The sequence below is a fragment of the Anabrus simplex genome, chromosome 3, assembly GCF_040414725.1.
Source record: "Anabrus simplex isolate iqAnaSimp1 chromosome 3, ASM4041472v1, whole genome shotgun sequence".
Lineage (NCBI taxonomy): Eukaryota > Metazoa > Arthropoda > Insecta > Orthoptera > Tettigoniidae > Anabrus > Anabrus simplex.
Window position 1 is genome coordinate 334078628 of NC_090267.1, and position 26145 is coordinate 334104772.

The 26145-nt window shown below is 41.7% G+C and overlaps 1 protein-coding gene across 2 annotated transcripts; it reads right to left on the reverse strand.

Annotated features, from left to right (window-relative positions):
- Positions 1-1399: 1399 nt before the first annotated feature.
- On the reverse strand, positions 1400-23479 carry LOC136866337 (uncharacterized). Of its 2 annotated transcripts, none has more exons than XM_067143198.2 (3): positions 23407-23479; positions 6093-6401; positions 1400-1816 (listed from the first exon to the last, which is right to left on the reverse strand). In XM_067143198.2, exons 1-3 carry the CDS (start codon positions 23455-23457, stop codon positions 1472-1474), a joined length of 705 nt encoding a protein of 234 aa, XP_066999299.2. In that variant the 5' UTR covers positions 23458-23479; the 3' UTR covers positions 1400-1471. The 2 variants fall into 2 exon arrangements, with proteins under 2 accessions (XP_066999299.2, XP_066999298.2); XM_067143197.2 differs by lacking the exon at positions 23407-23479 and adding an exon at positions 15539-15651.
- Between the last annotated feature and the right edge of the window lie 2666 nt (positions 23480-26145).

Consider the following 26145-nt stretch of genomic DNA (forward strand, 5'->3'; position numbering starts at 1 on the left):
TTATTTGTACTTCCTAGAATGACAGACTGCCTAAACCTGACAAAGTATACCATAACACTTAAATGTTGAATGCATGATAATCCTTCTCGTATACAGTACTATAGAGCTGATTTCTAACCATTTGTGCGAAGCCTTTAATGGCCAAGACAGCTAAATTACAGTAGAGATTCTTGGGAATGCCCGCACTTTTGAAGAATTCAACTAACATTTTTGATATTGTTCCTCTTGCTCTGATGGAAAGTCCTACAACCCTTATACGGTACAGGGGATGTATGGATTTTTGAAGTAGCTGGTAGTTGGTTCATAGATGGCTCACTTCTCGCGTCTGCCTCTGCTGGCTGACTTGAGTAGACCTCATATCTAATGGTGGGGTTCAGAATATATGCAACGTTCTTTCCTCGGTCGATTGCGAAATCTATTCTCCAGTTCCTTCCACCTTCAGCAACACATGTCACCTCTTCATGTACCTCGTAACCTTTCTGGGAGAATGCTGCTGCAATTCTAGATCGTATTCTGTTGTGCCTAATATTCCTAAGCAAGTTCCCCGTGAACATGAACCAAGAACATGAGGTAGGGTTTCAGGCTCACTGCATTGTCTGCCGTGGACTCAATGCCGGCTACGTCCAGCGAAGACCCGTACGGGAACCACGTTGTATTCCATTTTCAGCGCGTCTTGCTTCTCTCAGTTCGAAGAGTTAATTTAAGGTGTCGATCCATCGGTTAGCCGGTGTGTACTCCTGATAGAGGATATAGCTCCCTTACAGTGAGTTCTTAATGCACACGATCTGCTATACTCTTTTTTCCTTAGCATTTATCTTAATTTCCTTGGACTAAGCTCTTCGAGTTGGGTGTTATCTACATTTCTTAGGTCAAGTCTCTAAACGCAAAGTTCTTTCTCTTCTACAAGATTGCGCAATGTTATTACGTACTCATTAACAGCCTTCTCTAGTAAGTGACAAAATAATGTTAAGATCTTGAAGTGGTGCCTCCCATTCTAACTTCCACAGCCCAAGCTGCTTTATTTTCCTTGCAGAGTATAGAGAGCTGGCGTGTCTGCAGGTAACTGAAGAATTATTTTGATTGTGCTTCTCACGATCTTGTCGACATGAATTAAGAAGGATTGCGGAATTTTGGTGGTATTAGCGTTGTGCAAAGTGTATATAAGAGTGGGCTGATTTACAAGCAAGACCTTTTACTCTGCTTTTGACAGAAAACTCTTTGTAAAATTGTCGAGATTGCATTTTAGGTCATTTATAACCTATTATAAATACAATATAAAACTCCCAATGAAATTGTCACTATGTCTCTGATAAGAATGTCCTAGTTAGAAGTCCTATTTATTTTAATGAAAAGTTACTGTTCATCTACTTCTGATGTTTCTGAAATAAGCTATTCAACAATAGTTTCAAATTATTTATTAATTCATTCATCCAAGTTGTATAAATCACTTTATAAACAATGGTAAATGGTCTCAGTTTCCTGAGATCTTGCTCATGACGCATTGTCCCAGTTTGGTCATTAGCTCTCCGGCCTTGGCAGGAGCTGTGGCCACGTCAGCTGCGACACAAGCCTCCATGGTGGCCTGGGCGGTAGAGACTAGTTGGGCCCCCTTGCTGACCTCTTCGCCAGCCTGCACGGAGTACTGGGCCTCCTTCATTGTCGCCTCGGCAATTACCTTGGCCTGGCACATGGCTAATTTCACACCAGAAAACTGGGATTTGCAGTCATACCAGTCACCCCTGGCGGCTGCCAACGTCACGTTCGCCTCCCTCGCCACTTCCCTGATGGAAGTAATGATGTCTACAGCTTGGTCAACCTGCAAACATAGAATTATGTCTTAAAAATGGATCTGCTGTTGTTGAAATTATAAAAAGTTCATACATAAACATGTATGTCTGCAAAGACTGTGAAATACGATCTAAACAACTTTCCCTACACTGTCCTCTTACATATTTTACTTAACACACCCATAATATACCTGGGAACAATACATGACGGCCTCAGCTCCTAAAAGTATGCAGTCGATCTCACCTTGCAACCTGCTGAGTTAACGAGTTCTAAGTGATCCTTGTCTGGTGTGGAGAGGTTTCTTCGTGTCGACTGCAGTAGACGATTTGGCAACTCCGGATACAGTAGACGTAGTAAATCTCATAAGCCGCTAATAGACAGCGGGTTGCCGCCGGAGAGTAGTGGTGCGAGGCGAGGTGGTCATGTTTTGTCCCCAAATATATGTATGATGTGGCTGGCGATGGCTGACATGATGCGCCAGCGAATGGAAATGCACCTCAGTTGTCGTCCCCCTGTGTTGATTTAGCGGGACAATCGAACACAAGAGCGAATAGTATTTTCCGGGAGGAGGCGTATTACCTTATTTATTGAACTGTAGTATACAGTATCCAGGCATACGCTATTTAATATGCATTATTCAACTATCGAATCTGTATATCGTAACTTAGGTCATAAGATAAGGAAAGGTGTTCCGTAGCCCGGTATGCTCAAGAGAACAAGGGCAGGAAATGCTGAGTAAGATTAACCTCTGGTGTTAGAATCCTGCTACTTAGAAATAACGCGTTAAATGCAGTTGGAAAGTGCAAACATCCCTTTTTCTATATATAAAAAAAAGGCTATATCAAGATGCTATAAGACTATATACGGTATTTGTTTGGAAGTTGTGTGGCGTCTTCTAAAAATAGATGACCGTTCATCCTACCAGTTAGAAATAAGTGAAATACAGTTGGAAAGTACAAATATACCTTTTTCTTAAAAAAACGGGCCCTATCAGGGTACTATAAGCCTATATATATTTGGAACTTGTGTGGCGTCTTCAAAAATAAATAACTTTATCATCCTGCCAGTTAGAAATAAGTGAAATACAGTTGGAAAGTGCAAATATCCCTTTTTCTTAAACATGGACTACATCAGGATGCTATAAGACAATATATTTGTTTGGAACTTGTGTGGCGTCTTCTAAAAATATATTTCAATAGTCGACGCTTTTTACTATGTCCAAAAACATAGTAGGGATAATTGACTCGTTCTTTATAAAGTGCCTTTGTGAGTACTCTAGTCTCCAATCCTGTCGATATACTGCTGTGTGATGAGTATCACTGACCTATATTCAATGAAGACAGGAAACTTTTAAAATTTCGTTATAGGCACTTGACTAAGGTGCAGTCTGGTAACCTCATTTAAGTCTATATCGAGAAAAATCTCAGTTGGGTCAGCATATTTTATTATTATTATTTTATTCCTGGCTTACATTTGTGGTGAAGTTCGGACTCACGGTCCTCACTTACACTTAACCACTTTAAGCAATAAAATTTAAGAATGTAAACATAACATTACAAGTATGATAGAGTAATTCTACAAATAAATAATACTACAGGCAGATACACTAAGACTAGGTTACAACTCAGTACGGTAATTAGTGTGATAATAATAATAATAATAATAATATAAAGAGGAAAAAAATATAAAAAGAGTAAATACAGTAATAATAATGACTGAAGTGCATGATAGATAAAAGAAATCCATTCACACAGCATACACACAACGACTCACACGGCTGAGTTATTAGGTTCCCAGGAAATTTTTTCGGCAGGCAGAACTGAATTTATTAGAGGAAGCAACGTGCCGAATGTCCATTGGGAGTGTATTCCAGAGTCTCGATGGAGTAACTAAAAAGGAATGATTGCAGGAATTCGTTCTATTTAGTGGAATTTCAAGTAGGGAACGAGAACGGGTACTAATTTCATGGAATGAGGAAATGAAACGAAAATTAGGAGATAAGTAATTAGGAGTGCTCTTCGAGATTAGTTGGTAAATAAGGGTCATTAGGCGAAAATTCCTTCGTTTACCGGTATCTATGCGTAGCCATCCCAATGTTTTATGTACCGAGAACGACGAATTCAGCGGTTATTTGAAGAAAGAGTATCTAAAGTCAAGTTTGTGTTTATTAAAGCTTCTTTTGTATTTGTATTAAAGAGAACAACTTCGCCCATACATTCCAAAGATTTCGTACGTTAAACGTATCATACGTCATCTTCAAGCCAAATGAGGTCGTCAAAGAAGAGTAACAACCAATCTGTAAGTCAGTCTAGTTTTTTATTGCAAATCTGAACCTTATATTCTAGAATTTAAAATTAGATTTCCAATTACTTCGAGACCATCCAGGCTGCTTCAATTTACCCATTGAGTACATTTCGCAAACATTAGCGTCAAGCCACATTTCTTGATCTCTTCATAATTAGGAGGGCATTTAGGGTTTGTAGTAAGGATATAAAGCTGAGGACGTATGCCAATGGTAAGAATCCAATTATAGAATGATTCCAGTCAATGCGACCCTCTCACGGATGACAAGACCCGAGAACAGGAAACGATCCGGAGGAAAGCAGTACGATTTGTTCTGGGTGACTTTATACTAAAGAGTAGTGTTACGAAAAGTTTACAAACTCTGCGCTTGGAAGACTTCGGAGTACGGAGATGAGCTGCTCGACTAAGCAGTATGTTCCGAGCTGTGAAATGATATCAGCAGAAGAATATGCTTGAAAGGAGTTTGTAAGATTAGGAAAGATCACAATATGAAGACAAACTTAGAATTCAACAGTACAAATTGGAGCGAATATTCGTTCATACGAAGAGGAATTGGGGATTGGAATCATTTACGAAAAGAGGTGTTCGATAAATGTCCAACTTCTTTGAAATCCTTTAAGAAAAGGTTAGGTAAAAAAACTGATAGGGAATCTTGCCATCTGGACGACAGCCCTTAATGCGGTTCTGTGGTGAGTGATTACCCGAGATGGCGACACACACACACACACACACGCGCGCGCGCGCGCGCGCGCGCAGTGCCAGAGAACGTGTGTTTGAATAGGAGATAGAACACCAAATAACTGGACACAAATTACCATCAAACAGACAAGGGTTTGAAGTTTTATAACTTACGGGAGTTAAAATTAACTGCCAGTGTAAGTGCTAATCTTGTGGTTGGTGAGCGTATGGCATTTTGGGAGAAAGTAAGAATTCCGACAAGAGCTAATCAGCATTGTTCACTAAAACTTATTAACTTGCATTCAGAGTGGATAAAACTGCAAACAAGTGGGAAAATATTTTTAAGCATTGTGAAGGAGAGTTCAGAAAGAATTTGGACAATCTATTTGATATTGCACATACCAATGCTCTACAAATTAAGTTCGAAGAAGATAGGACGTTTCTACTACGGTAGAGAGAGCCAGGACATAAAGGCAGGAGTAGACAGAAACTACCAGATAAAGAAGAAAGGGTGAGGCAAAGAGAATTAAAAAATCAAATCTCCTAATTCTATCCTATCTTCATTTCAGTGAGAACAATAGAAACTCTGTGTCAACCAAAAGCAAAGATCTCTTCTCTTGCCTGAAGATGGATACTAGTTTTATTCAAGAATGTCCTTCGCATGGACGAGCAACACTTCATATTTAGAAGCTCAAAGGATAGTTATGGAGACGAACGCCATGGATGACTGTGCTCAAAGGGGTGTTAAATTATTGCAATATTTTCATGGAGTACTGACTGTAGATGAGGAGCAAAAGAAATTTGTGTTGTGTTGAGGAACGTGGTACACTGTATCCAGACTGCAAGAAAGAAACACGGAACAGAAAGTATCCACAAGAATACTAAACGCCACAATACAGTCTAAAGTGTAAAAATGTGTTAAATTGTAATTAAAACAAATAGATATTAAGCATGTATCCATAGCTTTACCACTGACTTAAAACTACAAAACCTGTAATTCCTAACATTCAAATTTCGCGCTCAGGTCGCACGGGTTGATATTGGCCTATTGAGATGAAATGTTGTTTATAAGTAAATTTTATCCAATAGAAAATATTTAGGGGATGAGCCCCGAAAAAAATAATTATATTTTCAAAATAAGGGACACCCTAACACACACACACACACACACACACACACACACACACACACACACACACAACTCAACAGTTATGACTGAGTTGCCCCCAGCAGCTGGTAGAGGAACTGATCGTCATCCAGCCATACTTTCAGTTGAGAAATAAACACACAACAAATGATCTCTCTGCATTGGACGTACTCACCTCATCAGTGACACATTTCACTGCCCCCGCGGTGAGGTCCTTGGCGACAGCCATGCCATCTTGAGGCAGGTCCTGAAAACACTCGCTCACATTGGCTCCAACTTTCTCAGCCTCTTCTTTGAGCTTGGCCATACCCTCATTGATTTTGCTGCTTATGTTGTCTTGTATTGCCTCAATCCTCTGCTGTTCTTCCTTAGCCCACTCCTGAATATGTCTCGAGGCATCATTGGCTGCATTCTGAACTTTCTCTATCATATCATTGAAGAGCTTTTGGACATTCTCCCACTGCGAATTGGTATCTGCCGATACCTGAAACAGAAGGAAATTAAGTGAAAATGGGTGTTTAAGTTCATGAGACACATAATTATATCCTTGAATAGTATCATGGGAAATATATACAACTATTAGAAAGTACCCGTCTTTGACTGACCAATAGGATGTTAGCAATGTCACTGAACTTCTGTTTGTACCAATTGTAGAGGTGTAACTCACTGGATGTGACACTGGAGAGAGCATTCTTATCTCAAGTGTGCACAGTTTCCTGTGTCTCTCACGTCCGTTGGACGTGAACTATTAAGGTGCTAAATCATTACTTCAAGCTACAGAAACCTCTGCTCACCAGCCAAACGCCCATCTGAACAGTTCTCGGCTGCCGGGTATTCTGGAAAGCGTACTTTAACACATAAATGCGTAATTTTTTTCAGAAACATTAGAGTCTTATGGCGACGATGGGACAGGGAAGGGCTAGGAGTGGGAAGGAAGCGGCCGTGGCCTTAATTAAGGTACAGCCCCAGCATTTGCCTGGTGTGAAAATGGGAAACCACGGAAAACCATTTTCAGGGCTGCCGACAGTGGGGTTCGAACCTACTATCTCCCGAATATTGGATACTGGCCACACTTAAGCGACTGCAGCTATCGAGAAAACATTAGAATTACAAAGGAAATGTATAGACCATGACAAGCTGGGCTTTATTTCCAGATAGCACTAACAATTTTCCCAAAATTATGTTATTGTTATGATACCTATGAACATCACTTAAGGAAGTTTGGGATCAGTCATCAGCAGGGCCAGGATTTTGATGATTTAAAATGTTTAACAAATGATCTAAAAATGACGGCAAAATCCAGTAAAAATATCCAGAAAGTTTCAAAATGACATAAATTTTAAATGAAATTTTACACTCAGTTTACTAATTAAGTTGTTATAGCCTATATTTGTGTTATATACATTAGAATAAGCTATTGAGCTTTTGCCATGTCAAGAAAACAAGGGGCCGATGACCTAGATGTTAGGCCCCTTTAAACAACAAGCATCGTCATCATCATCATCATCATCATCATCATCATCATCATCAAGAAAACGAGGCGAAATTCTTTACGTTTCGTAGAGAATTTTGCTCTGCATCTTCAGAAGAAAATCTCGACTGTTCACGATCATGGCTTCTCCAATTGGAGGTGTCTCTCCTGTAATGTGGACATTTCCAAGAAGTAAGAGGTGAACAAAGTTCCTTTAGTCCCCAAAATGACAAAGCGTTGTGAAGATTCTCAACTCCCCATATTCTTTCTCACTTAAAGTTGCTATAATAAACAATACGACACGCGTAAATGCTTAAAAATCCTCAAACATGTAAGAAAATGACTCAAAGAGTATAAAATAGGCTAATAAATTCCATAAAATGACTAAATTATGACTCATAATTTTAGAATATTACTTAAACATACAAAATGGCGAAAAATGACAGAAAAGACCTAATAAATGACCATTTCTACAATGTGGGAACTGTGATCAGGATTTCTGCACAAGTTAGCAGTGTCTGTTGTGAACCAATTAAAATGTGACATGTCATCAAAATCCTAGCCCTGGTTATCAGAGACTCAGTGAGGAACAGAAAAGTCCAGGGCGACATTTGTGAGTGTGTTGAAGCTATTTAACCCTTTCAGACCTGAAAGAAAACTGGAGGTGTGAATTTTTGTTTGTACGTCAAGAACTGACTAAAATGCTGCTCAATACACATATTAATAGTTTATTTTACAAAATAAAAACTAACATCCTAAAAACAGGACCCACACAATTGTGCGTATCAAAATTCAAAACCTCGTTGTATCACGTACGATGGTGTAGCTTCAAAATTTACGTTCACTAACCAATGTACACACTTCATTGAATATATTCCGGTATTCAGTAAAGCTTCTAGATTAATATAAACGCAGTAAATAAATACTTACTTTCGGCACTACTGCTTCCTGCCATCTCGCCGATCAACTGTGCTTTTTAAACTCTTCTTCCTTCGCCCTGGCGGTCAAGCGCATACTCAAATCAATTGAAATACATGCCACGTGTCCTGCACAATCACTGCAGTCGGGTGTAGCGCCGAAAAAACGTCAAATACGGTCAGGGATAACTAAAATACGAACCCGCACAATTGTGCGTACTCGGTCTGAAAGGGTTAAGTAACACGATCTATTTCTTCAATGTAAATTAAGACTATTGAAATGGTAGGCATTCCAAGTACTGTTCATTGGAGTTGAGTCCTGGACTTCTCACAAATATCGGATCAGAAACTGGACAGAGCACAGCAGGAATAACACTCTTCTGGAAAGAATAGGAAAGCGGGAAGAGATTCTTTTGACAGTAAAATGTCATAAACCGGGGTGTTTAGTTTATATCATGAGTAGGGCTCGGAAGTTAAGCAAAAACCCTTTTTCCTAGAATGTTCGAAGACGAGGTCCAACACAATATTGTGGGTCATCGTAGGCCAGAAAATGGTGGGATTTATTTGTTCTTTATTTGCCTTTTTCTGCGTTTTTTGGCATATTGGTCCTTTTGTGGCCTTTTTAAGGTCTTAAAAGCCTGTTTTGTAACTTTACCTCCTTTCGACTATATTTTCACTGCCCATTCTCAATTCGAATCCATCATTTATTAAAGATTTTTCTAGTGAATACATATATTTGAATTATATATGAAAAGGCCGGGCTGAGTGGCTCAGACGGTTAAGGCGCTGGCCTTCTAACCCCAACTTGGCAGGTTCGATCCTGGCTCAGTCCGGTGGTATTTGAAGGTGCTCAAATACGACAGCCCCGTGTCGGTAGATTTACTGGCACGTAAAAAGAACTCCTGCGGGACTAAATTCCGGCACCTCGGCGTCTCCGAAGACCTTAAAAAGTAGTTAGTGGGACGTAAAGCAAATAACATTATTATTGTTATTATTATATATGAAAGGAGAGAAAATGAAATGAAAAATGAAACTAGTGCTTGAAAAATCCAGGGGTATCAAGTTATGTGCAAAATAAGTGAAATATTGAAAGGAGAAAATTTTGATGCGCGTGTTCTTGAAGAGGAAGATCTCACTTGCTTTAGGTATGAACTCTTAACATCCGCTGATGTCGAGTGAAGTTTCTCGATGTTTCGCAACGTGCTGTCTGAAAACCGACGATCTTTTATATCTAAGATCCTGGAGTTGACTGTTGTGTTATTCTGCAAAGCCAACTGAGGTAATCTTTCCGAATTCTCATTTCTGTAAAACTAGTGTGGTTAAGCCAAATAGGATTCCAGTTATACTACGTATAATTTCAATTGAAATCATTCATTCTAGGTGGAAAAAATCATTCTAAATTTTAGCAAGTACCTTTTTCTTAACAAATACGGAATTCCTTTTTATACAATTATGTTAATCTAAAACTTACATAATCTAAAAGTATATACTGTATGTACTGTCCGAAAGAAGAAGTATTTCACTTTGCAATGTTGCGTACCACCAGAATTTTGAATTTTGAAACACATTCCTTCATTAAATATGTAATTAAAAACAAAATAATGAATGAATTTGGACCGCATTTTTACGTCCTTTTTGCCAGTTTTAGGTCCTTTTCTGAATATTGTCAGGTATTTTTATTGTTATTTTTTAAGCAATTTACAGGTCTTCAACTTCCAAGGCCTGATCATGAGGAATGGGCTTAGATATGCTTTATTGCAGTAGATTCTCCACGCGAGGATGGAAGGAAATAGAGGCCCTGGAAGAAGACGAATTTTGGTTGAAGAACTTCAGAACATGGTTCAGTAAAACTTCGGAGATAGATTTCACATCAGTTACAGATGAAGAATGTTTTGCCATGCCGATTGCCAATATCCAAAATGGATTGGCCTATTGAGAAGAAACATGCACATTGTCTGTAAATCATCATCATCATCTGTTTACCCTCCAGGTTCGGTTTTTCCCTCGGACAGCGAGGGATCCCACCTCTACCGCCTCAAGGGCAGTGTCCTGGAGCTTTAGACTCTTGGTCGGGGGATACAACTGGGGAGTATGACCAGTACCTCGCCCAGGCGGCCTCACCTGCTATGCTGAACAGGGGCCTTGTGGAGGGATGGGAAGATTCGAAGGGATAGGCAAGGAAGAGGGAAGGAAGCGGCCGTGGCCTTAAGTTAGGTACCATCCCGGCATTCGCCTGGAGGAGAAGTGGGAAACCACGGAGAACCACTTCCAGGATGGCTGAGGTGGGAATTGAACCCACCTCTACTCAGTTGACCTCCCGAGGCTGAGTGGACCCCGTTCCAGCCCAGGTACCACTTTTCAAATTTCGTGGCAGAGCCGGGAATCGAACCCGGGCCTCCGTGGGTGGCAGCTAATCACGCTAACCACTACACCACAGAGGCGGACTGTCTGTAAATACGTACATATTATTATGGACCGCCATTTTTAAACGGTGATTATTGACCAATGAGTGTAGGTCTGTGTTTCACCTGAATATCTGGGTATAGCCGTACCAAATTTCAGCTCAATTGGCCCAGTAATTTTAACGTGATTGAGCGAGAAAGAAACAGACACCATCTCAATTTAAACTATTGACCGATTGTTTGCAAGTAATATATGCTGAAATAATAATAATAATAATAATAATAATAATAATAATAATAATAATAATAATAATAATAATAATAATAATAATAATAATTGTATGACCTCAGCTACCGTGTGCAACAATTTCGATTTGACGCCATCTGGCTGTCTGCTTGTCAATTTGGACGTTCCGTTTTACTCTAGGTCTGCTAGATGGCAGACAGAGTAAACCGGATCTCTCTTGGGCATCTATGGCTGAGATTTAATTAATTTTGTCGGGTAAATACCAAATGTATCACCAGAGATTTTTTTACATGCCGACATCGTACGACATGGAGTGTCGAATGGACTTTTTTCCACCCTTCAAAAATCCGACTACCTCTGCCGGGTTTGAACCCGCTATCTTGGGATTCGGAGGCCGACACTCTACCACGGATCCACAGCTGAAATGAGACCTAGTCACTCACCTGGCAGAATCCTCTGAGAATGTTTATGCAAGACAGACAGACAGACAGACAGACAGACAGACAGACAGAGAGACAGACAGACAGGAGTCATTTCATATACAGGGTCTCTCTTATAAACCCAGACGGAGCGCACGGTGTTTGTACACTCGAAATCTTCAGTATCTCGTGTCCAAAAATATTCATTTCAGGCAAGAAATCAGTACAGCCCTCAGAACCACCCAGTACCTGCTTACATAATCCCTCTAATTGGTCACAACCATTAGACGCGTTAACAAATGCACACATCTGAAGAGTGAGGGTGTGCGGAGAAAACGAAGTACAAGGATATCCAGCATGAACGAAACACATGGGGAAGGGAAGGTACTTGCTTCCCCGCCTGCACACACGTCCCACTGGCTCGACAATGAAGGGAGGAACCATGCGGCTCTTCAAGGCAACAGATGTATTGTGTATGTCAACTTTGTAACTCTTGTGTGCGAGGTCTGGCTGAAATGTTAGCCGTCTCGACTATGACTTCATTGTCAAATGGCATCGCGCACAACCACTGTAAGAAAGAATGACCCTTATTTTCGTCAATACAGACCCTGTTAAATACTACTACTACTACTACTACTACTACTACTAATAGTAATAATAATAGTTATCATCAAAAACCAAAGTACCGAGCTTGATAGCTGCAGTCGCTTAAGTGCGACCAGTATCCAGTATTCAGGAAATAGTGGGTTCGAACCCCACTATCGACAGCCCCGAAGATGGTATTCCGTGGTTTCCCATTTCCACACCAGGCTGTACCTTAATTAAGGTCACGGCCGCTTACTTCCCAGTCCTAGCCCGTTCCTGTCCCATCGTCGCCATAAGATCTATCTGTATCGGTGCGACGTAAAACCAATAGAGCCGGGCTGAGTGGCTCAGACGGTTAAGGCGCTGGCCTTCTAACTCCAACTTGGCAGGTTCGATCCTGGCTCAGTCCGGTGGTATTTGAAGGTGCTTAAATACGACAGCCCCGTGTCGGTGGATTTACTGGCACGTAAAAGAACTTCTGCGGGACTAAATTCCGGCACCTCGGCGTCCCAGAAGACCTTATAAAAGTAGTTAGTGGGACGTAAAGCAAATAACATTATTATAAAACCAATAGAAAAAAAACAAAGTAAAAATAACCTGGCATTAAATAATTATGATTATCAGAGACGCAAGGGTGTTTGGAAAAACGTTCCTATGAAGTTATCAGCGCTGATCAGAGAATTAATAGCCATATATTAGGGTGGGATTACATCGTGCACACTTCATCTCAATTAAATTACAGTTAATTGTTTTCCTTGATTAGGAAAAACGAGTGTAGCCAGGATGTTTAGCCATACCGAAATGGGGTTGGGAGTGGCCTCTGAGTGCGCAACGTGGCAAGCCACACCTCCTGGAAGACGAACACATGTGACGTTGCTTGGTTATTTCTCCTTCATCTTCAGGTTGGCCAAAATCTTCGCCAAAACGTTACCTGTTTCCTTTTCCACCCGAAATTTTTGTGATCGCGATTGTACCCTGCCCTACGGCAGCTGCCTCAGCCCAACTTACGCCGTGCGCGGCCGCCCTACTTTAAGCGTGTATACAATCTTCTATGAAATCTTGCCTTATAAAACATGCTGGATCCTTCATAATAAGGGACTTCATAAACACCATTAGGATTTTCTGCACACCAATAGCGAGAGTTATGACTGCTCACACGACCATTAAGATGAAACCAGGGTCATCCGAAAAGAACACAAGCTGAGGGTCGAATAAACGATCGTTCAGTGATGCAAGATACCAACTCATAGTATCTCATTCTTGTGGCTGGATCAGCAGGTTTTAAACAATGTGCCCGTGAAACCTGTACGATTTGATGTGTATCAGCTATGCAGCTCTGTGTGTAGAAGAAACCGAAACCCGTACTTCTTGTGCTAACTTTGTGAGTGATTTATTTGGTGGCCGTTCAAAATTCGCCCACTCGTGCTTAAAATAACCTTTTCATACGAAAATACGATGTTTCAATGATAACTGTCTCACCATGTTAACAGCTGAGATTCAGACCGGCGACTGATGCTAGGTCGAACACATGCACGCTCCTTGCAAGGTCAAGAACTATGCGCGCACCTCCCGCACAGCTGCTTAGGTCTCGCAGAGTAGAAACGCCGCTGGACGGTCTGGGTTTATAAGAACGACCCTGTATATTTTTTTAAAAATTTATTTAGAGAGGGTTCTCTTTCAGATTGTTCCGACGTAATTTCCAAACTATGGAAATATCTAAGAAGAATAGGAACTGTGCCAATTTTCACACGTTAATGTTATCTTGGACGGTTCACTCTACGAAATAAATTATTGACAAATAAATAGGTTCCATCGGCACCAGTCCAGGTCTGGACCGGCTGGTGTGAAATGGGCGATCAGACGTATTACATTACTTTGTACCCCATTTGTTTGTTAACGCATAAATTGACAGGAAATAAAAAAATGTCGTATGGCTTTTAGTGCCGGGATATCTCAGGACGGGTTCGGCTCGCCAGATGCAGGTCTTTCTCTTTGACGCCCGTAGCTGACCTGCGCGTCGTGACGATGATGAAGACAACACAGCCACCCAGCCCCCGTGCCATTGGAATTAACCAATTAAGGGTAAAATCCCCGACCCGGCCGGGAATCGAACCCGGGACCCTCTGAACCGAAGGCCAGGACGCTGACCGTTCAGTCAACGAGTCGGACAATTGACAGGAGAGTTGCTGCGATTCAGAAGAGCCATTCGCTCGCTGCATCGATTCGAAGTGTATTGAACCTTTCGAAATCGGAGGTTTGTGGTGCAGTAACCCCCCTCCCCCTCCCCCAGGTCTGATGACGTTAGCACAGTAAGATTTTTCTGTGAAGCGTGTAGTTCAAGGCCGACCTATGCCATGATACGTGCACATTAAACGTGCTGCTTTGTGATCTCCATAACAACGATGTAGAAGACTGTCACTTTTGCTGATAGATAGCAGCACAATCATAACGTCGAATTTGGTAGACATGGCACTACTTCAGAAGTTCTGCAACGCGGTCGATGGAGTAATACTGTTCTTCTTCTTCTTCTACTTTATTTGCTTGGGCAAGTGAGAAGTTAAGTCTTTTTACATTTGGCTGTGAAATGAAATGGCGTATGGCTTTTAGTGCCGGGAGTGTCCGAGGACAAGTTCGGCTCGCCAGATGCAGGTCTTTCGATGTGACTCCCGTAGGCGGCCTGCGCGTCGTGATGAGGATGAAATTATGATGAAGACGACACGTACACCCAGCCCCTGTGCCAGCGCAATTAACCAATTAAGGTTAAAATTCCCGACCCTGCTGGGAATCGAACCCGGGACCCCTGTGACCAAAGGCCAGCACGCTAACCATTTAGCCATGGAGCCGGACTACATTTGGCTGTGAACTTTGCTTTCGTTTGATCCCAGAATTCGCTTACTCGTGCGTGCGCCTGTTTGGGTTCTATGTCCAAGGGAGACCGTGTCTTCTTTTCGGTTGTCATTTTTGGTTTAGGTCCGCCTCTGTGGTGTAGTGGTTAGCGTGATTAGCTGCCACCCCCGGAGGCCCGGGTTCGATTCCCGGCTCTGCCACGAAATTTGAAAAGTGGTATGAGGGCTGGAACGGGGCCCACTCAGCCTCGGGAGGTCAACTGAGTAGAGGTGGGTTCGATTCCCACCTCAGCCATCCTGGAAGTGGTTTTCCGTGGTTTCCCACTTCTCCTCCAGGCGAATGCCTGGATGGTACCTAACATAAGGCCACGGCCGCTTCCTTCCCTCTTCCTTGCCTATCCCTTCCAATCTTCCCATCCCTCCACAAGGCCCCTGTTCAGCATAGCAGTTGAGGCCGCCTGGGCGAGGTACTGGTCATACTCCCCAGTTGTATCCCCGACCAAGAGTCTGAGCTCCAGGACACTGCCCTTGAGGCGGTAGAGGTGGGATCCCTCGCTGTGTCCGAGGGAAAAGCCGACCCTGGAGGGTAAACAGATGATGATGATGATTTTTGGTTTAGCCCTTTCGTCAATAAATTTTTAAATTTTTATTTATTTACTTATTTATTTATTTTATTTATTTATTTGTTTATTTTTCCTCGCTATAGTGTTATGTCCTTTATTAACACAACTCACCTGAACGACGAAGAGAGCTGCGGCGAAGAAGACGAACTTCTTTGTGAACATGTTGCTGAGACTAGCCGAACATTACCTGGTGCCAACGTTATATCCTGAAGGAGATAATATATTTTTCAAGGTTTAAATGCAACTGTGCAAATATATGACAGACCTTACAAACAGGCGCTCAAATAATCACACAACCCACTCAATAACGTCATTGATGCACACAATCCTGCGTAAAATCTATCTCCAAACGAAGGTGAAAACTGTTACTCAGTACCGTTAGTAGGGCCTATCTGTGACTGAAGAGCTGTTGCTCAGGTCTCTGTTAGAATGAACTTCTGTCAATCAATTATCAATGATCTGCATTTAAGGCTGTCGCATTTATGGCAGATTCCCTATCAATTGTTTACCTAGCCTTTTCTTTTCTTTCAACAAATTTGGAAATTTACCGACCACTTCCATTGATAAATTATTCTAATTCCTTACTCCGCGTCCTACGAACCTAACAAAGGAAATTACCGAGCTCGATGCTGCAGTCGCTTCAGTGCGGCCAGTATCTAGCATTCGGGAGATAGTGGGTTCGAACCCTGAAGATGGTTTTCCGTGTTTTCCCATTTTAACACCAGGCAAATGCTGGGACTGTACCTTAATTAAGGACACAGCCACTTTCTTCCCAGTCCTAGCCCTTTCCTGTCCAATCGTCGCCATAAGATCTATCTGTGTCGGTGCCACGTAAAAGAAAAAAGAAAAAAAGGAAATTTTGACAGTGTGAAATCTACTGCGCCATGGGTTAAGTGTAAGTATCTCACGCGTGTGCAATTTAACATTAGTTATTTACGAAAGAAAGAAAGGCAATATTCCGAAACAAAACCACGAAATTTCGTTTGATAAAACTAAGATTTTAGCAGCTGTGACCCAGAAAAATCGTAAAGGCTATAAAGTAGAGAATCATTCAAACAATATAAATTTAGAGGGAGGCTTAAAAATCAATAAGATGAGTATTATACACAAATTAGCAGTATGAAGACAGTTGACCCAAGCCACGATAGACTGCCTGGCCTTCGCAGATGATATGGTGTTGTTACACGAGGAGGAAGAGGACGTGAAGGTAGTACTGGCAGATCTAGCCCAGACTACTACGAAGTTTGAACTGAAGATAACGTAGAACTAGACCGAGAGACCGAATGATGAGGCCGAGTGGAGGATAGAAGACCAAGTGGTAGATAGAGTCGACAGTTGTAGGAGGTCCGCTGTCTGTAATTTTTAGGCCTATTTTGTAAATTGTTCAGATATTTATCCGTTTTAGGCCAACTCAAGACCATATGAGTGTTTTTTTTAGCTTTCTGTTTGTCTGTTTGTTTGTTTGTTCCACCATCACGGAGAAACGGCTGGATAAATCTCGATCAAACTTCATATTTAGAGTACATTCATCCAGAAGCAGGTTTTAATATGCAAATGATTTTAAAATCGCGGAATAGACTGGAGATTTATAGGAAGATTGAACGAGTTATTTGATATTTTCTCATACACTATTGATTTTCTGTAAAATCTGTGGACTATACGTGAAATATTCCTTCATTTTAAATTTTTTCTTGTTATCTACATAATTTCGCTTACTTTTCAAATGACGGAGAAAATTACTTTCTACAGGTTTCGTGATCTGCGTCGAGTGACGGACACTCGCATACCGACAACTAATCCACCGGTTACAATGACAACGTCTCTGGCTGCTTGCCAGCAGGGAAGTGATATGATGCCACTTTCGTCATCATTCCTGTAAACTCGTACTCGTTCGTTGGGTAGAAGGTGAGAGAGACGTCAAGCTGCCATTCTGCAGGATATTTGTGGAATACCATTGGAGGTTACAATCGTCTTCGAAGAGTACAAAGCGTAGCTCTTAATACTTCCACAGTACCGTGGAGCGTAGCCCATTATTTCACACCTTAAGGTGTTTTCTGGCATTTGCTATAATTTTACTGTGTTTTTCTTCTACTTACTTTTACTGCTTTCATTTATTGCCTCTGCCTTGCCTCTTTAGGCTTAAGTAATAATAACATAAATCATCTTATCTGAATACAAATGAAACCCTGCCCCTAAATTTATCCTCTGTAATCATTTTCATAAATCCGTAACTCATATTATCAGAATTTAGTGAGGGACATTTCATTTTCCAACACATCCGCATGGAATTTACATATTTTTCCTATCCGGCTGTACTCCGTTATTATCCTATCTACAATTAATGCCAACTTTCTTAACTGACTTAGTTTCTTCCTTAATTTCTCCGTATGTATGCGAGTGGTAATCCCGAAACCTGGACTCGCTTTCCTTTGAGTGATACTACGCACTATTTTTTTAGTGCATTTTTTCACATTCTACGATTTTGCCGATTAAGCCTTACAACGTACCGTTAATTGGAACTTATTTAGAGTCAGTTGGTTGTGATACTGTTGACACTTGCACCAACATGGCAACTAGAAAATGAGCTGCCCTTGGAACATTTTCTTTCAAAGCCTAAAAACACCAGTCCACGTCTAGGGCGCGTGAGAATGCTTCTGAACGTGAGGCCGGATTTGAATGTGGTCAGATTTAGGAAGATATTTGGGGAACGATGCTGATAGCAGGCCAGGTTGAGCTCGCAGAGAGAATGTCATTAACAATCTAGAGCGTCTGAGGATAATTTTAATAACATTCCTTTACGTTCCAAGGTTTCCAAAGACAAGGAGGAGCCGATATTTTTTGCCGCAAGAGTTAATTTCTGTACAGATAGATCTAGCGACACTAGCTTTGAAGATTTCCAGCTTCCAACGAGCGATACCTCTTCACATACCACCGAACTGAGGCAGGATCAAAAGCACTACCGCTTTTGAAGCTTAGGGCTCAGCATAAGTAGGCCCAGTTGGGTATATTTTTCCAAAGTGATGACCTATAGATTCCTGTAGTTTTCATGGGCTTACCAGTTTTCTGATCCTAATAAATACGCCGCCCCCCCCCCCACTCCCTCCGTCAACTCAAGATGGCGGACACAATCTGCCAGACGAACTAGAAAATTAAAATTTGGCCAAACAAAGTATAGCTTTTAGCCTTTAACCGACGGAAAAATCCTGTATGTTCAAATGTTTATCATTTTTATCTCCGAAAAATATCGAAATATGGAGGCAGTTTTAATGACGGTGCAGACCTTCGTTTTGAGGTAATTGGTGGCTAAATGATAAGTCATATCACAAAGTGGATAACGCAATCGCTGCTCAATTTGGAGTGATCTACAACTATGGTCCTATGACCTTTTGTCGTATCTCGATCCCTTATAGTCTAGACAGAGTTGCATTTATCGATTGTACGAGCACATTTTTTTTACTTTTTACACGTATATTTTATAGTTTGACACACTTATAGAAAAGATAGAATTATTATATTCGGCACGCAATTTGGCACATATAGTGACCATATGCAAGCTAAATTTTATGATTCTGGCTGCCACGTAAGTATGCGAAAAATAAAGTATTGTGTGAAAACCGTACCCGAATTTCACCCTATTCATGGTTTCTTACCCAATCTGAAGCATAGTTAGAGGAGATATGAGAAAATGTTATAGGACCAGCCCGTCAAAAAAATTTCCCCAAGTTACAATTTTACCTTCTTTACAATCTTGTTGAACTAAAAATGTCAAGTCAACGTAAAAAAGAAACAGCTGTTAAAATCCTTTCAGATTTCAGTAGCCCTTAGGGTGCCAGAAAGGAAGGATCGAAGTGGAAGCTTAAAGACCGAAACCTATTTTCAGTAACGTTCCAAATAACACTAGTTACGTTATATGGAAACTTCAGCATCAATGCACACGAGGCGTTTATATTTACTTAGTATGCAGATTTCTGTACTAATGAAAATTTCCAAGGGGAGGGGCGGCGGGGGGCAATGGTTCTACCCTGCCCCCGCCTTCCTGTCGGCCATAGATTCATGCATGGTGTGCCTAAAATGTTTGGTTAATGATACCAGAACACAAAGAAAATTGAAGTTGCAAACAAAATATCTTCAGTAGCCTTCAAAGTACTCATCTTTATACACAGTACACTTTTGGCAAGGCGTGTAAAGCTGCTGGAAACTGGCTGCGAATGCATACTTTGGAATACTAATCTCACACTTCCCTGAATATCCGGTATGTCAGCACTCTGTGTGCCTTTGAGGATTCACCTGGGGTGGGGAAACGGAAAAAAAGTCTGCAACTAGCAAAAAAATGAAGTCTACAGGAGCCCGATCTGGCGAGTACGGTGGATGTTCGAAAACAGTTAGGCACCGCTTAGTCAAGAAGTTGTGCACACGGACGCAATGTGTGGACGGGCGTTCTCGTAGTGGAAACTCCACTTTCCAGTCCTGTACAAGTCTGGCCGAACTCGCCGGATGCACAAACGCAAACGTTACAAAACGTTCTCATAGAATGCAGTGTTGACAGTTTGACCCTCCGGTACGAATTCCTGGTGGAACGTGCCATTGCTGCCGAGAAAAGGCGATCGACAGTGTGCTATTTTGGACTATTGGAGGCGACCCTTTCTGTGGTGTGCGGAACCCGGTGAACACAATGCCACTGAGTGTCGTTCGGTCTCAGGATGGAGCAGCTCTTATCATCTGTGAGGATGGTTTCCAGAAAAGATAGAGCTCGGCCACACGTTTCATTGAAACCTCCAGGAATTTCCATCCTCGTTGCGTTTTGCTCGTCGGTCAATGTGCACCCATTCTGTGCCAACATCTGTCGAACTTGCACGATGCTTTCTGCACTTCTGCTTGTTGACGGTCTACCCGAACGTGATGCATCATCAAGAGAAGGAGAATGAACGAATCGTAAACACATTCTCCGCTTACGTCTTTTGTTCCGTAAACTTGCACCAACATCGCCGTTTTCCCCAATATGTAATAAAACTTGATGTTTACTGCTGCTACGAGTCTTCACGGTCAATAAGTTCAACAGGCCGCAGCAAATTAACTTGCTTCAGCTCCATGTGTTCAGCGCTACCTGACGTGTCTCGAAATGTCTCTCCACTCACATAACTATCCACCCGGTGTTCCCACACTTTGTCATTGAATATCGAACCAATCACCGTACCTTTTAGACACTCCTTGCATAACCAGAGTAGTAAACATTCAGTGGTTTTTAATGAGGGTTAATGGGAATAAATATGCTCGGAATGCGACTAACATCTTCCCAACGAAATTGTCCGAACATAGCCGATGTGTTCAAGGAGTTTCGAGAGTAACTGATTGCTTTTTAATTCAGTTAAAGACAATGGGCCGATTACAGAAATGATGACTAGTTTTAAGCCTTAGATAACGTCTACCTAAACAGCGTCTAAGTTGCGTACGATGTTCTATTGCATAAACAACTTTCAGACGATGTTAAGATAGACGTTTAAAGTGTCAATATTGGTTAGTGAATGGAAAGAGAAGTATCTTCCATTCAACTCTGTGCTTGTCGCAACCAATGACATTCATCGGTGCACGCGCCAAACGTTAGTCAGCTTTCGTCTTCCTACACAGTACTCAAATATGGCTAAGCATGACCATGACTTTCCCGCACATAAGAAGACCGCCTTCGGTGGAAATGAAACCTCATGTAATATTGTCGACACAAAAGTTACAGGCCACCGTACAAGGAGGTATAGCTTTGATTATAGTTTTTTTTACGGTGAGTGTAATCTAAACAACTTCGGCGAAGGGAAGATGAAATTATAGTGCTGTGTAACCGAATGAGTTGTACGGGCCAAATAGCTGTAGCTTACATTCTGGAGATCATGGGTTTGAAACGCACCATCGGCAACCCTGAAGATTGTTTTCAGTAGTTTCCCCATTTGTACAGCAGGCAAATATTGTTACAGCCACAGGTATTCCTTCCCAGACCTTGCCTTTTCCTATCTCATAGTTGCCGAAAACGTATCTGAATTAACACGGCGATAAACCTAGACAAAACCCACACACGACCCACTTTTTGTAATGTCACTTGGCAGTAAATAAAACTGAATCCCTCCTGGTTGATGTATGTGACAGTCCCATGATAATCCGGAAAAGTTATTCTGATATGTATGTAGTCGAACTGACCTCTAATTTCAGGGAAATTATCCCAAATATAATTAAATATATCGGTTGCCAACAATTGTGGTCAAGTTGACAGCTATTGGACTGTCCCTTGTGTCGTATGCTTCATGGTACATAACGTCCGATTGTGATACACTCCTAAAATTTGAGGTTAAACAGTTTTCTCGGTAGTGTTTAAACATGACCAATTGATCATTTGTTTTGGACAGTGTCTAAGTGATAAATAACGTCTAAGAAATTCGATAGCCATACCTAGATATTGTTTAACCGTAAACATCGTCTGAATACCGTTTCTGCAGTCTGTCCAATGATGTGCCCCCGGCGTCAAATATATATAGTTCAATAAGATGGGTGGCCGGCCTTATGTAACAGGGACTTCGAAGGAATAGATATGTTCAGTTCAACTCCCGGTGTATCTGCAAACGCCCTGCTTGACTTGTGTTTTGGGATGATCTAATTTTACTGAAAGCTGCTGGTTCATTTCGGAATCAATCGAGTCTTTCTATGAGACATTAGATGGAAGTTAAAGCGTTGTGCGCGAAGGGAGGTGCATATGTTGCTATTCGCAACAGAGCATTACTAAATGTTTTGATTGTAGGTAGTTTGTTGTTAAATGGAGCGATAGCCCAGGACGTTATCAGACAGTGTAATCCTGGAGGAGAGTGCATTACTCGTTCATAACTATGGTACTCCATACTATACATTTATATGTTATTTCATATGAGGTCATTCATAATTAAATTTGTTCAAGACAGCGTTTGCATAAAATGTGCCGGAAAATGTGATCACCGTGTACCAGTAAAATATACAACTACTATAAATGTTGCCATAGGCAATGAAGTACTAAACAAAAGACATTTGTTTAGGGGCTTAACATGCTCAACTCTCCTGTGAACAATTATGAAGCTGAATAATACCGAATACCATGCCGCTACCATACCTCTTCTGTAGCAAAACGTCATTTTTTACAAACTTTAACAAAATAAAATAGGCTGTGATAAAAGAAACAACTCTTCAAGCAACCATGTTGATACGGAAGTACACAAACACACACTAACAAATTACTGTGTCAATCCTTATGCCACATCCTATGCAGCTGAATGTCTCAACCATTACTTCTCGACCAAAACAGGTAACTGGAGCCTGTCACCGCTTATCGTGCACAGCCCTCAGTCAGCAACGTAGCAAAGTTCAAGACGACTGAGGAGAAGCGACTTGCGCCCTCCTGCACAGGTTTTTTTTTTTTTTTTTTTGCTTTACGTCGCACTGACACAGATAGGTCTTATGGCGACGATGGGAGAGGAAAGGCTTAGGAAGGGGAATTAAGCGGCCGTGGCCTTAATTAAGGTACAGCCCTAGCATTTGCAGGGTGTGAAAGTGGGAAACCACGGAAAACCATCTTCAGGCCTGCCGACAGTGGAGTTCGAACTCACTGTCTCCCGCATGCAAGCTCACAGCTGCGTGTCCCTAAACGCACAGCCAACTAACCGGGTACAAGTATTTCTAGCACGGGTACTGCGCTTACGGCGGACAAGCTTTGACATTCGTGATTTACATTAAACCTGCTGCTTTCTTGAAGAGTGACTTTCATAGCAACCAACCAGAAGAGTAGATAGCAGCACGAGATCGTCGAACTTAGTAGGCAGGCCGTCTATACGCACCACCCTTTAGATGTTCCGTAACCTGGTAGATGAGATTATTTATTTATTTATTTATTTATTTATTTATTTATTTATTTATTTATTTATTTATTTATTTATCCTCGCCTTAGTGTTATGTCCGTTATTAACACAACTCACCTGAACGACGAAGAGAGCTGCGACGAAGAAGGCGATCCTCTTTGCGAACATGTTGCTGGGACTGGTCGACCAATACCTGGTGCCAACATTATATACTACTATGTGTTAAATTGTCCAAGGTGAGAATACAACTGTACAAATATGTGACAGACCTTACGAACGGGCGTGCAAATAATAATCGAATAACCCACTCAGTAACGTCATTAACGCTCACAATACTACAGCAATTAATATAGGCTATCTTCAAACAAAGGTGTAGCGAATGATAGCCAATGTCGCTAGTAATGTGATTAAAAAGCTATTTCTCTTTCTCTCGTCTCTGTCAGAATAAACTTCCTCTTTTGTATAGTAACCCTGAACCTAATAAAACCAAACCAAACCCCATGGCACTACAGCCCTTGAAGGGCCTTGGCCTACCAAGCGACCGCTGCTCAGCCCGAAGGCCTGCAGATTACGAGGGGTCGTGTGGTCAGCACGACGAATCCTCTCGGCCGTTATTCTTGGCTTTCTAGACCGGGGCCGTCATCTCACCGTCAGATAGCTCCTCAATTCTAATCACGTAGGCTGAGTGGACCTCGAACCAGCCCTCAGGTACAGGTAAAAATCCCTGACCTGGCCGGGAATCGAACCCGGGGCCTCCGGGTAAGAGGCAGGCACGCTACCCCTACACCACGGGGCCGGCGTGAACCTAATAAAGGACATATTGATAACTGTAAAATGTACTGCACCATTTAGTTAAGTATCTCCACCGAAACAAATCACAAAATTAAATTTGATAAAGTAAGAAAGAAAGTAGATCATCATCATCATCATCTGTTTACCCTCCAGGTTCGGTTTTTCCCTCGGACTTAGCGAGGGATCCCACCTCTACCGCCTCAAGGGCAGTGTCCTGGAGCTTCAGACTCTTGGTCTGGGGATACAACTGGGGAGTATGACCAGTACCTCACCCAGGCGGCCTCACCTGCTATGCTGAACAGGGGCCTTGTGGAGGGATGGGAAGATGGGAAGGGATAGGCAAGGAAGAGGGAAGGAAGCAGCCGTGGCCTTAAGTTAGGTACCATCCCGGCATTCGCCTGGAGGAGAAGTGGGAAACCACGGAAAACCACTTCCAGGATGGCTGAGGTGGGAATCGAACCCACCTCTACTCAGTTGACCTCCCGAGGCTGAGTGGACCCCGTTCCAGCCCTCGTACCACTTTTCAAATTTCGTGGCAGAGCCGGGAATCGAACCCGGGCCTCTGGGGGTGGCAGCTAATCACGCTAACCACTACACCACAGAGGCGGACCAAGAAAGTAGATAAGGTAAGATAAATATAAGATTAAGAAAAACCCGAGAGGCTATAAAAGTAAATAAGCATTCAAACAACATAAATGTAGAGGAAAGCTACAAAATCAACAATTCTTGGTTTCGTGTTATACACACATTGCCAGTTTGAAGAGAGTTGAACAAAACCATGAGGACTGAAGTTGTACTAATTGAGTATAATATGAAGCACAAGACCACAATAGACTGCCCGGCCTTCGCAGATTATACGGCGTTGCTACACCAGCACTGGCAAATCTAGCCAAGAGTGCGGCGAACGTTGACCTGAAGGTAGTGTAGAACAAGAGACTGAGTGTAGAGACCGAATGGAAGATAGAAGGCTTCCGGGACAAGGGAGAGAACATAAAAGGTGAACTATCCATATAAATAAAGCTAAAGGGACTCCGCTGTGTGTAATTTCGTAATTTTGTCAGTTGTCCAAATATTTATTTGTTTTAGGTCAACTCAAATCCATACCATTGATTTTTAGCTTTCATGTATGTTTGTTTGCTTGTCTGTTCCACTATCAGGAAGAAAAGGCCGGATAAAACTAGACCAAACTTCATATTTAGAGTATCATCCACGAGTAGGTTTTGATATGCGATTTAAAAATCAAGGAGTAGCCTGGGGTTTTTGTTGCGATATCAAGCGAGTTACTTGATATCTTCTCATACACTATCGACTTTCTGTAAAATCTGTAGAGTAAATGTGAAACATTCCTTCATTTTAAATATTTTTTATTATCTACATAATTTTGCTTACTCTTCAAATGACGGAAATAATTAGTATTTTCTTCGGGTTTCTTGCTCTGTGTCGAGGGATGGACACCCTCGCAGAACGTAAACGATTCTACCAGCTATCATGGCAACGTCTCTGGCTGCTTGCCAGCAGTGAAGTAACGTAATGCCATTATCGTCATCGTTCCTGTAAACTGGTGGTGGTTCGTTGGGTAAAATGTGAGTGAGACGTCAAGCTGCCATTCTGCGGGATATTTGCGGGATACTGTGGAATGTTATAATCGTCCTCGATAGTATTAAGCTTGGCTGTTAATATATCAACAGTACTGTGGAGTGTAACCGATTATCTCACACCGTAACGTATTGTCTTCCATTTTCTATAATTTTTAGTGTGTTCTCTTCTACTTCCGTTTCCTGCTTTCATTTCTTGCCTCTGTCTTGCCTCTTTAGGCTTAAGTAATAACACCATATGTCATCTTCTTATCCCTACGTCAAAATTTCTCCTCTGCTACCGCTTGCTAAAACCCGTAACTCTAATCATCAGAATTTAGTGAGGGCATTTCATTTTTCCAAACATTCACATGGTATTTAAATATCTGTCTTATCCGACTGTCCTCAGTTATTATCCTATCTTCAATTAATGTCAACTTCCTTAACTGTACTTCTTTCTTAATTTCTCCGTATGTATGTGAGTGGTAAT